The sequence below is a fragment of the Bombus pascuorum genome, chromosome 16 (genome assembly GCF_905332965.1).
Source record: "Bombus pascuorum chromosome 16, iyBomPasc1.1, whole genome shotgun sequence".
Classification (NCBI taxonomy): domain Eukaryota; kingdom Metazoa; phylum Arthropoda; class Insecta; order Hymenoptera; family Apidae; genus Bombus; species Bombus pascuorum.
The window spans coordinates 143417-156024 of NC_083503.1; the positions used below are offsets into that span (position 1 = coordinate 143417).

At 31.7% G+C, this 12608-nt stretch overlaps 3 protein-coding genes across 4 annotated transcripts; 1 reads left to right on the forward strand and 2 right to left on the reverse strand.

The window, feature by feature from the left end:
* Window positions 1-245: 245 nt before the first annotated feature.
* LOC132915207 (uncharacterized) lies at window positions 246-4442 on the reverse strand. The gene is made up of 4 exons (XM_060974939.1): window positions 4008-4442; window positions 3663-3917; window positions 2672-3198; window positions 246-1800 (listed from the first exon to the last, which is right to left on the reverse strand). Exons 3-4 carry the CDS (start codon window positions 3008-3010, stop codon window positions 1483-1485), a joined length of 657 nt encoding a protein of 218 aa, XP_060830922.1. The 5' UTR covers window positions 3011-3198; window positions 3663-3917; window positions 4008-4442; the 3' UTR covers window positions 246-1482.
* A 293-nt stretch (window positions 4443-4735) lies between these two features.
* Window positions 4736-6791, forward strand: LOC132915205 (uncharacterized). 2 transcript variants are annotated; one of them, XM_060974934.1, is made up of 6 exons: window positions 4736-5075; window positions 5173-5230; window positions 5400-5471; window positions 5538-5731; window positions 6005-6197; window positions 6358-6791. In XM_060974934.1, exons 1-6 carry the CDS (start codon window positions 5051-5053, stop codon window positions 6629-6631), a joined length of 816 nt encoding a protein of 271 aa, XP_060830917.1. In that variant the 5' UTR covers window positions 4736-5050; the 3' UTR covers window positions 6632-6791. The 2 variants fall into 2 exon arrangements, with proteins under 2 accessions (XP_060830917.1, XP_060830919.1); XM_060974936.1 differs by lacking the exon at window positions 5173-5230 and having other exon boundaries at window positions 4737-5075.
* Window positions 6792-8181: 1390 nt separating this feature from the next.
* LOC132915204 (60S ribosomal export protein NMD3) lies at window positions 8182-12185 on the reverse strand. The gene is made up of 11 exons (XM_060974933.1): window positions 12002-12185; window positions 11639-11773; window positions 11137-11287; window positions 10939-11073; window positions 10343-10451; window positions 10083-10233; window positions 9541-9683; window positions 9301-9452; window positions 8933-9048; window positions 8663-8845; window positions 8182-8519 (listed from the first exon to the last, which is right to left on the reverse strand). The coding sequence occupies exons 1-11, from the start codon at window positions 12040-12042 to the stop codon at window positions 8324-8326; spliced, it is 1512 nt and encodes a 503-aa protein (XP_060830916.1). The 5' UTR covers window positions 12043-12185; the 3' UTR covers window positions 8182-8323.
* Between the last annotated feature and the right edge of the window lie 423 nt (window positions 12186-12608).

Genomic DNA, 12608 nt, shown 5'->3' on the forward strand with positions numbered 1-12608 from the left:
GCAGACTCTTTAACGTGTCAATCTCTCTCTGCGTAAGCAATAATCATAATAGTAACAACTGTCAGTACCATCGAATGCTATATCTTCATGTTGGTTTGCGATAAGATAGGAATCAGATTCTTCTGGCTGATCGATTACTTTCTCTTAAGCGGACTTAGATATATCATTTTTTTTTAAACATAAAGCATCAATCGAAATCAATTTACTTGGCGTTCCATTTTATCTAAAATTAATCTATTACTTAAACAAATACATTGAAGCTTTAATTAATTTTTTAAACTTTTTTAACATGTACACACTTCATACTGTAAACAAACAGGTGTAAAGAAAGCGTAAAGTATTAAAATTATTTGACTAACAATAAGTACCGTATTTAATTTAAAACAGCGTAGATAATAATGAATAATCAATAATCGCGTGAATATTTATACTGGATATCGATAGACAAACATATGAAGATTAAGATTCCATTTACACACAACCGAACTATGTCCGTTCTGTGCCCCTGCCGCGCCCCGTGCCCGAATCGGTCACCGTAGTTTTAAATGTAGCAGTTTATACGTTATCAGTGTTGTGTCCATTCGTCATCCGTGGTCCGGATGTATCCCGGGCACATTTGGTAGTCTCCGATATTTTTTCTGTTTGCCGAACGGGCTCTAACTGTCACAGCCATAGCAGGGGCTTGTATGAAACTGGGTTTATACTAGTCAAATAGCATTCCAGTCCATTGTCAAATAGCAACCCAGCGATGGATCTTAACTGGAGTAATGTGAACAGAGTTTTCATTCGATCTCATTTCAAGCGATCTAGTTCAGCGACTGGATCGAACGTCTACTTTTCAAATCCTCGTCGATCGAGAACATGAGAGAACATCCAGCGTTACCGGAATCGTCTCGACTCGGTAGATGGCTCGGTATTTATGGCTCAGCGTGAATCCATTGTCATTACAGTTTACCACTTTCACGAAAAGTGGCACGAAAAGGACTAGAATAACATAGACAACCAATCGACCGATTGTCGTTCAAACAAATGGGATATAATGTTTGGACTAAAGTTGGGCTTACACTAATTCAGTCGATGGATTCAGCGATTGCATATCAATGGTTTAACTGAAAATTGTTCGATGTCTACGTTGTTTCGGTCTTTTTTGAACCGCTGAAAGTGGTAAATTGAAAGTGATAATGGATTCACACACACAAAAAAAAAAGAAACTGATAGAACGATATATGAAACATGATATCGCTATAATATAAAGTTTGAAGAATTATTATCCATAATTTCAAGTAACATTTAACGTAACAACGCAAAGAGATCAACAAAATTAATATTAAAAGTCACATCATCTTCCCTGACCACTGGAAGTAATTATAAAAAACCTCAGTCATTTCTTCCGGATATATAAATCCTCTACATAAAAATTTGTACCAGAGATCTGGCGCGAAATATGTACATCATTAAAAGGTTAGCTTGATCTGATTATTATTAATCATTGAAATAACGCAGGTCATTTAATCGATATTTCGTTATCACGCTTTGAATTTCTTCTTGAGCTACGATACCTTGTTCAGTTGAAAGTTTTCGTAATTGTTTTGCGACGTGCTTTCCGAAGATATCGAATTCATCCTCTTCTTCTGCTCTGCATATGTCATCTTGCAGCAATTTCGCGCTACTAACTATTGAAGATAGTCGTGGCATTTTATTCTTTTTTGATTCCGTTTTAGGTGATTCTATTCCAGAACATATAGTAGGGGCTGCAGTGACATTATTTTCTGATACAGACTGGGTACTGTCATTATTATCCTGAAAATACAATTTCTAATTTTTTCTTTTTTCTTTTTAATTAAAGATCAACATCGAACAAGCCGTGGAAATATTTCCTCAGGTGAAATTTTCCTTCGTGCCATAAAGCCATCGATGGAAAAGGTGTAAAAATTATCGGCTTTAAACAATATGGAAGCTTAAACTTCAACTACAAAAAAAGAGAACAGCGTTGTGTTAATAACATTAGTTGATCACGATCGTTGTTTCACCTACATACGATCGTATAAACGGGTCTCGATACTCATATACCTCTACTCTAAGCCTGTGGAGAAACGTTCGAAAGTTGACTCGTGGCTAGTTGTGAAAAATCGACATAGAAGGCAAGAAGGTTCTCGTTCTACGCATCAATGACATCCTACGAATATCTGACGAGACCGATACAGAGACACTCTACTCATCTCTGTCTATCTCGCGAGAACGACAACTTTATTGTTTTCCATGTTGATTTTTCATGACTCAATTTCCGGACGGTTTTCCCTAGCAGGTGCCGAGACCTGTTTACATGATCGTGCCCTCTGCAACTGGCTATGAAAAAATACAAGCTCATATATTACTACAGGTTGTGTAGTAATACGTAAACATGCCGGAAAGATGATACCATTATCTCTATTTTCATTCATTCATGGTGATTGGAGATATCAGATTAATCCTTTAGAGAATATCACTCATCAGGACAATAAAATAATTCTACTTTGCCTGTTGGAGAAAAAAGATCTCAGTTTACAAATTATTTGGCAATGACGGGGAAACTTCCATGGCAGAACAACATGATACATTAATACATATCTACATTTTTTCTTTTTTTTTTTTTTAAACAATAAATAATAAAGGTTATTAAGAATTGACTTACGTGCGTTTTTCTTTTGACCACCACATTTTTTATAAAAGAGTCCAACTCTGTAAACCATTTCATTTTAGGTTGATATACATTGCCACTAGCACCAGATGTGGTTGACCTTTTAATCTTGTCTAATTCTAAGTAGTAAGTAGATCGAATAGACTTTATTTTATTTTTAACATCTTCCACGCCAAAACCTTCCATTTGCATATCTTCGCAAATCTTTTTCAAGGCAAATTCACGCATAGCCCTATTTTTATAATCTTTAGACGCGATATCCCATAAGCATTCATGTTCTCTGTACAGAGTAACGAACTTAGAAGTTTGATTTTTGTTTAATTTTTTCACCATTTTTAATTAAGAACGCAAACTCGTGTACACTGTACTATGCTTCGACCAGCACTGGATATTGAACCGTCTAAACGATTCCAGTAACGCTGGAATGCCGTATTCTCGATGGTGGGGAATAAACTGGATTAAAAAGTAAACTTTAGAGCCAGTCGTTGTGCCGGATTGCTTACTGGAATGACGGCGCTCTACTGGAATGAAAAACAAATGGATCGTATTACTGAACTGGAATGCTACTGGGCCAATATAAATTCAGCTCAAGATGTGATAGTACATCAAACCGATTGCTCTTATCTAGATCTCGTATTTTACTTTTAAGTGTTGATTTCATATTAAACTGTTAAATAAGGAAACGAACACGATGTAACGACACTCCTTGGAAAGACGCGGAACGGTATTCTTGTATTTACGTTGTCTTTATCTTTTATACGTTAAATTTGACGAATTAAATTTAAAATATCTGCTAAATTAATTGTTTTCCAACATAAATAAGTATTGATACCTCCTTATAGATAATGCCGAGATGGATGGATTAATGTATTAAAAAAAAGAAATGTATGGTTCCACTAAAAAAGTAATGATGGCCTTGAAATCTTACTAAAAAAAAAAAAAAAAAAAAAAAAAAAAGATGACTTTCAGAGAAAACATTATATACCATTGCCTATGTCCAGGTGTGGGCTGGCCATCGGGAGTTTTGGGAAAATTCCCGGTGGACCGGTAGAGATCCGGCGCCGTTTTACACAGAATTTAATTAATCAATGAACTAACAATGCAGGGGCCGAATGAAATTTTAAGTCCTAGTCCGCCCCTGTCTGTTTCCCTCGAAATACTATAACTTTGAACTGTGGAACTTTTTCATACGACCATTGATAATGGTGATATGTAGATATCTCAATTTATATGCCACAGCCTGTATAATTGCTGTTCATACTATTTATAATTCAAAAGAAAAATTGGGTAAAATTATAGACTAACAATTATAACTAACAATAAAACTTACCCTAGGTAGTAAAACATTTGCAAATTAAATTCATATAAAAACAATGTACCTCGCTTAAATTGAACGTTGTTCACTAATTAATGAAAACAAACAATTAACTTCTTCATTGTCGATATATGAGCCATCGTGTAAGAACGTAAAGGTTGTGATATATTGATAAGAGCTCTCATTCTTCCGGTAAGAAGCATCATTCGATTCAAAAGATCAGTCAATTTCCATTCAATTGGAAATGAGTATGGAAAACGCATTTCATCATATTGATATATCACCATGCTGTAAATCTCGCTTTTTATTACCACAATGTGTGATTATTGAAAAAATTCGGCAGATTTTCTCGAAAGATTCGATAAGGATTGTATTGTTATGAGTTCCTAGAGTACTAGAACAAAAATATATGACTATTATTACAGTTAAATACAATTAATTTATTAAATATTAAATATTCTTATTAAATATTACAGTTAATATATGTGTGTGTGTGTGTGTAGGGGTACCCCGCTTAACTTTGACACCTTTAATTGCTTTCTTATTTTTCATGGTACAAAAAAATGTTTCGAGAGAATATTATTGTATTTTACGTGGAAAATTAAGCGGTAATTATTAGAACTGCCATTTTGGATTTCGATAATCTTTTAATACGTTGTCGGGGATATGATTCTAAACAACTTCGTTCTGTACATGTTACTACTGCTCGCCTTAATTTCCTAGATATTTATAAGACACTGTTAGTATAATTATAATGAATTTTACCTATAATTGTACGTCCGTGACAGCGTATGCGTTACTATTAGCTGTTAACTGTTATTGTTATCTCATTTGTAATTTCATAGGAAAATTTAGTTTTGATTTAAATCACAACAATACTGAATCGATAACATCGCATGCGACACGAGAATGGTAGTGGGAAGTCGGATGATCATCAGAATGTAGGTCATGAAATAGTATTGATTACCTCCTGTCACACCTATTCTGTAAATTTCTGTAGATTGTCGGTGGTGCTAAGCACGCGATAAACGCAAAGAACTCCAGTTATTAGCTGGCAGATGTTGACTTCAGGAACAAATTCACGTGAGTCATTGATATCATTGCTAGAGACATTGATATGCATACATATATATCAGTGACTAGTAGCTGGAGCCTCCCTCGACCTTTTGGGTTTACATAGATATACCTATTATAAAGATAGAGGAGTGGATGAACAAAGGCAATATAGAAATGAAAAGGTGATATAGGAATAGAAATAGAATACTGCTAACAGGCCTCCTTTGTCCTTGTCTAATAACACATGCACATTCATAACTGAAAGTTGTTATTTAGTTTGTGTTCATATATCTGTGGTATTTGTATTTATTTCATAAGTTATACAGGTTATATGGGTTAAATAATTTTCAGCATGACTAAGAAATGCATGATATGTAAAACAGAAGCGACTCCAATTTCCAACGCTAGACGTAGCTTTCACATGTAAGTGTATTTATGATTTCTTGCCTCAAAATTGAATAAAGTAATCCTTATTATAAACGTATATAGGTTTCCTAAAAATGAATTATTAAGAAAGAAATGGATGGATGCAATGAATTTATTGGCAACCCCAAACTTCAAAACTGCATATATATGCAGCGACCACTTTGATGACAAATCGTTCCATGATACTGATGAATTAAGAAGTAGAAAACGACTACGTCCAGATGCGGTTCCTCAAAGGATAAGTTTAAAAGAATCCGGTAATTATTCAGAGGAGGGTATATCTCGCAGATTTCACAATCTAAACTTCATTGAAGTTTTTCGCGAATATTTTGGAAACTAAGACTGAGCAGCGATTATACGTAAATATAGGAAAATGTTATTTGCAATATTAAACTTGACAACATATCCGAAGATCATTGAAATCAGTGAGATGTACCATTTTCGAATTAATTACCTAAAGTCCACCTCATCTAACAGTGGCGAATCTTGCAAAAAAGCATTAACCAATATTATTAATTCTGCAGATATAGATGATCCATCAGAAGAAAAAGATTTAGGGTCAGAAGAGCTGTTTGAAAGACCCGTTGATAAAGACCATTTTAAATCTGAGATGGTGACTGATCTTTCTGATACATGTATTAAAGCCATAAATGAACAAGATTGTTTAACTGGAGAAAAAAGTAACAGTAGTATGAATAATGTTCCAAACAGTGGTAACAGAAGGTAGATTATTCACTTTGTAATAATTGTACAGATGTTCATGATCGGACTGGTCTAGAGAGGGTTGTAGAAACTAATTTCGACCTTGTTGATATCACGAATTGTATGTGATTCTCTGTAAGAATATACAATTTTTAAATTGTTCTTTCTGATGTAATTTTAGGAAAAATTCATTCATCAAAGAAATACCACGTAAAAGAATTCGTTTTATGAATGGCTTTCAAACAGAACACATAACTCGAGAAGACTTTGTTTCTGATGAAGCTTGGAATCGCTTCCTCAGGTTAATAACCTATGAAAGAAATAGAATGGCAGCTGCTCATAATAGGAATTCACGTAAAGAGAAGAAAATAAAAAATTTTAAACTCTTATTGAGAGATTTGGAAAACCGTGATGACATTGATGCTGCTCAATACGTGAAGGTCGTTTTAAAATAACTATTTTATATTTCTGTTTTATTATTTTATTTAATTATTACGTAGTTCTCCCGTTTTGGGTTTGGACGGACTTCAGATTTTACGATATTGCATACTTTAAGTCTTTAATTCCCTCTTGTATTTTTATGTGATTTTATATTGTCATATATTTATTAACTTTCACTACAATTGTCTTCGTGAATAAAACGTGAACTAAATTTCATCATCTTTTACATTTATTTTAGCAGTATCTACCACCAACATACCCAAGAATTATTAACACTTTGACGGTCACGTTGGTCATGGGTGCATCTAACGGTGTACTGTGTTACAACACTGTGGCGTCCCTAAGCGAAACATGTGATTTCGGCGTAGCTGTCAAAGTGTTAACACGCATGAAAGAACATAAATTCACAACTCCCTTTCCTGTTAACCTCAGAAACTTTACTAGAATTCTTCACTTTCATTCACTGATTACATACAAATTTGTTACATGTAGCTTTTTCAATTGCTTACCTTTATCCGGCATTGTTAGGCAAAAATTAATGAAGGTAAAAAATTGTTTTCAATGTAACTTTTCATGAGACGAGCATTAAACTCAAAACTTTGATAGCATTGATGAATTTTTTCCAGTATTTGCATCTTTTTAATGATTAGAAATATGACTGAGAACAAAAATTTGAATTACTATTAATTTTGATAAATTTGCTAAATTGTTCTTTAATTAATAATTCAATTAAATAAAGAGGAGGATCTGTCACCATACTTTGGTGAATACCTTTTCAAGAGAAGATACAACCGTCTTGAAAGGATTAAGGCATTTTTTGACGTTGTTGTCAGATTTCAAAGTCATTTACGCAACAATACCAACGACACCGGTCCTAGACGTCGTCGTAATAATACACGCACGAGTCTGTTACTAGTGGATAATTGAATATGCGAGGCTGTAAGAAATGCCTATTATAATTAATAACTAAATGAAAAATAAATATTATTATTTTCTTAAACCGGCCGGCCGGCCGGCCGGCCGCCGCTATCGCGTACGCACGATAATAATTATTCTATCTCGTAAAATAATATCAATTATTCATTTGCTTGTTATTTTATGCAAGTGTTGTCGGCTACCTCGCGACTGTCCGATTGAAAAAATTAACAAAAACCAAAGCCCAATATATACATTGATGATATTGATTTTCAATTGAGTTATAATAGACATTTCTTAGAATATCCCACATGCAGTTGTACACGAGGTTTTAAACTTGCTCAACTATCGTTTATGGGTATGTATACATACTACAAGCAGAAGATAAAAGTTAGGTTTAGGTTTGTATTCGTAGGCGTCTTACGCGGCTGTTTACCGCCACCTTTAACCTCTGCCTCTACTGACTCGATGGCCTGACTGAATGGAGTATAGAGAAGAACATGACTATATAAACATTTTAATGCTTTATACACACACACACACACACACATATACACACTGAACAAGTAAATATCATATAACTAGTAAATATCAGATATTAAAAATGCTAAAACTAGCAAATAATAAACTAAATTTATTTGCTTCATAAAATACTATTATATTTTATATTCTTATGTTTTATAACCCCTAGGGTTATTTATAATTATGTCTAAACTATTCTGTTGAACACTTTAAACATACGAAGCACTATTAGAATAAGTTAAAACAAATTAATAGTATACGAAGTACCGTTACAAAACATGAGAAACTTCGATATCATCAAATACGAGATCGTCAAGCATTTCTTCAAGAGTAATTTGTGGACAATTGGTATCAGATAACTCATTAGTATCAACTGGAATTAATTTCCTAGAATCTTTGTAAATATTTATGTGTTGTCTCATTTCTGGATCTTCTTCAAGATCTTCCAAAAACTCATAGTAGTCACTAAAATAGATTATAATTATAAATGTAATTTTTCAATGTAATTTAAGAAGTAAAAGTAAACGGAAATATATAATTTCACTTTATACTTAGTTTTAAATATCTAAGAAAATAGTTATTTTTAAATAGAAAATTACATAACTTACTTATTATCTGTGACCATATTATCTTCATCTTGTATCATATGTTTTAATTTCCAAGCTCTCATTCTGCGACGTGCTGCTCTATCTTGCGTATAATTTTTTTTGGTTAAAATTACGTCCGGTACTACGTCTTTATTTAACATTTCGAAATTCTCATCGTTAATATTACTCTCATTAAGAGCATACCTAAATATAAAATCATCTTTTAATTTTTGTCAATTATATTATTTATTATTTAGCGCTTTATCTTTTTTTATCCTTTTTTTTTTTTACCCTAGGACAGTATCACCAGGTTTTAATATATGGCCAAGATGAGTGCGCGTATGAATTAAGTTCTCAGTTAGTCCCAAATCGCAACTTCTAACTACCCATACATCTGCTATTACATGCTAGAAACAAAGATATAACTGTAAGTAAAGATTTATAAATTTGTACCGACTGAAAGGAATATTACAAAGGAAAGTTTCCTCTGACGTTTTAAAATTTTGTTTGTAATTTTGTTAATAATTTGTTCATAGTACGTATATAATTTTATAACCATTTGGTTATTTTATATTATTTTAGTTTCGACCGAGAAGAATCCTTCCCATGTAAACATTATATTTTAGAGAAAATATTATAATTAGATTCATAATAGATACCTTATTTGAAATACTTCCCTGTCCAGGAAAAAATTTTCTATCCTTGAATTTTATTTGCTCAATATCCATTACTGTGTATTCTATTAATTGCTTTGGGTCACAAATGCTGTTGAAAGTATGTCTCCAGTAAAGTGTAGCGCTTAATTCTGCGACTAAATAAATAAATAGTATATTTTGTGAATTCAATTTTACTTTAGAAATCAGATAAATAAGTATCAAATTTTAGAGAACTACACGTACTTTGGCCAGTTGATACATCTATTAAATGTACAAAATTTGTAATTTTATATACTAAACAAATTGAATTTATCCCTCCGAGTTGATGGCTCAGTTTTCTTGGAAGACACACTATGCTATCTCTTGATATTGGAACTATTTCCACACTATAAGAGAAATTACAATTGCACATTGTTTAAAACAATTAGAGGATCGTTATTATGAATGGTTGTATTGCATGAACCAAGTGAACAGAAGCGGTGGAATCATGTAGGTGAATTGACATTGTTATTCATATGATACTGTGGTAAAGATTGGTTCTTTACGCAATTAGAAGAAGATATACAGACACAGGAACTGAATATAAAAAACGAGGCGGCGAGAAGCGATCTCCTATTAGATGTAAAAAAAAATGGGCAGAAAGGTATTTAAAAAATTGTAATGTATAAATAAAATTAAATTCTATCAACTACAAACAATCTAATGGTTAATTATATAATAAGGAATAATGAAAGTATTCATATCCAATATTTTTATATCAATTTACTAATGTAAACGATCTTTACCTGTATGTAACTTTATAATTGTAGATATTGCTGTGAATATCATGCGATATCAGTTTTTTAGAATGGTCATAGCGACAAGGTATAACGCTTGAAAGAAAATCAACCATTTTGCGCGCTGACGCTTCATTTGCATAAAAGAAATCTAGACCCTCTGTAAAAGTTCGCAATTCATTTAATAGATTATTATATTTAGTAAATAGAATCTTTAAACTCTTTGATAATTTATCTAATAATATTTTTAAATAATTCAGATTTCTTACCATGAATAGGTTTTATGCCCAAAGTTTGTTCATGTGCTTTGTACTTCAAAATTAATTGCTCTAGATAATAAAACGTTTTTTTATTTGTTGCTCTTTGTCGTACTTGTACCTTTGTAAAGTGCAAGTTATAAACAGAGAAAATAATTTTATTACTACAAGTGAAATTTACCTTGCTCTTATTATAAGACTAATTAAAGTATAATAGGTAGGAAAGATATAAGTGTGGTCGTAAATTAAAACCTAAGAGGGTACACTCATTGACATCATACCTAGGGCAGCAGCTGCCTTTTAAAGGCAATTTAAATTTCGAATTGTAAAATTTATTTGCATATTATATTCTGCTTATATTCTCGTAATCGTCCATAAAAACTATATGGCATCAAGTATTTGCCATTCCTTGGGTAATAAGAATTACTATACTGGTAAAAATTAGCCTGTTAGTTACCACGAAGCAGAACACACGGTTTTGAAATAGCTAAATGAATATTGTAACGCCTTTGAAAGTACTTGAGCAAATTACCTGTTTTGACACTCAAAAGCTTCTTCCCAGTTTTACGACCACGCTATATACCTTTTACGCATAGTACAAATCTTACCAATGCACGCCAATAATCTTTAGCTTCTGTTCGATGACAATCATTACACATTTGATGATTTACCGTATATTCAACTATAAATACTTGTTGCAAGACTGTTCCACCCATAACTTCAGCTTGCACTGTTAGTTTTACCTAAAGATACAGTGTAACAATAAAATGATTTTTTACGCAATAGAACTATTAAATAATAAATACCTTCAATCTCATAGAATGTGGTTCTGTCCAGACAAATCCAGCATCAATTAATTTCACTCGATTCAGACCTTTCAGCTTTTTTAAACATAATGTTAGTAACTCTCTGGATTCTAATGCCGCATGAATCCATTCCGCAGGTGGCTGTAGATACCTGAAACAATTAAACTTTCCTTATCTTGCAAGTTTCAGAAAGATAATTGAACAAATATATAGAAAGATTTAATAAACAGAATGTTCACAACAGCAATGTTATTACTGCAGTACTTTATAGTAATATAGGCTATAAATGTGAATATATACAATATAGGAATAACCGTATTATATATTTTTAAAAGCTCAACTTCAATTTTCATATCCATTAGATCGATGTATAATTTTGTTGAGAAAATAAAGATGAAACAATATTTTAAATAAGAAAGATTTTATCATTTCCTTTATGTTTATTTTTCCTACCGTCTTATTTAGAAATTAACAAATAGGAAAATAAATTGAATTATATTACCTCTCGCAGCCTTTACAAAAATAAATTGTTGCTTGCTTTGGAATATTCTCAGTGACATCTACTTGAGTTCGTAAACATGCTACACACATATTCGCTGGATTTGGTTCAATACCAATACCACAGATGCAACATAATCTGAAAATGTAATTATTCATAATTTTAATCACATACGGTAGCATTCCAGATAATTTGTCGAGGTTATGTTTTTCTATTTACTAGAAATAAGACAAGTATTTAATAGAGTTACATCATTTTAAAAACATTTTATTCTGACCTTCTTTAAAAATTTATAAATATAATAAAAACAAATTATGAAATTCATCTGTTTCTTATAATACCTAATTTAAGGTTATATTTACTTACATCATTGATTCTTGTCGAACAGGTTCATTTAATACTTCCATTATCTCTATTTATTTTTATGGAATTTCATAAATAATTTTGTTGAATTCAATAGAATTAAACGACTCAGAAATAACAAATGAGCTTAGAAATACACGTGACACATAAGCCTGAACATGTGCTAGTGGTACTATTGAATCATAAGCACGTGAGAATTGATGCCGACTTCAGGATTAAAACATTTATCTATAGCTATAATCAAACTATTTTTTATTTTTTAGTCTTCAATATGTGTGTATATTATGTTATAAGAGATTTTTAATCGTCCTTCCCTTTTCTTACACATGTCACAAATTGAGATAGATATCTATTTATTCATCGTTACTTTTTTACTGATGTTTTTAAATTGATATGAAATTGTGGGAAATAAACAAATAATACATAGTTGATAATAATATTAAATCTTCTAAAAAATTATGTTTATATATCAGTTGAATTTATAAATTTTGAATGTAAATTATTTTTGAAAATAATTAATATTTCTTAAAATAATTTATAACGTGTAATTTCATAAAAAATTTTAATAAGTTTCAAGATTGATTTTGTAGATGAATAAGTAAGGTAAATT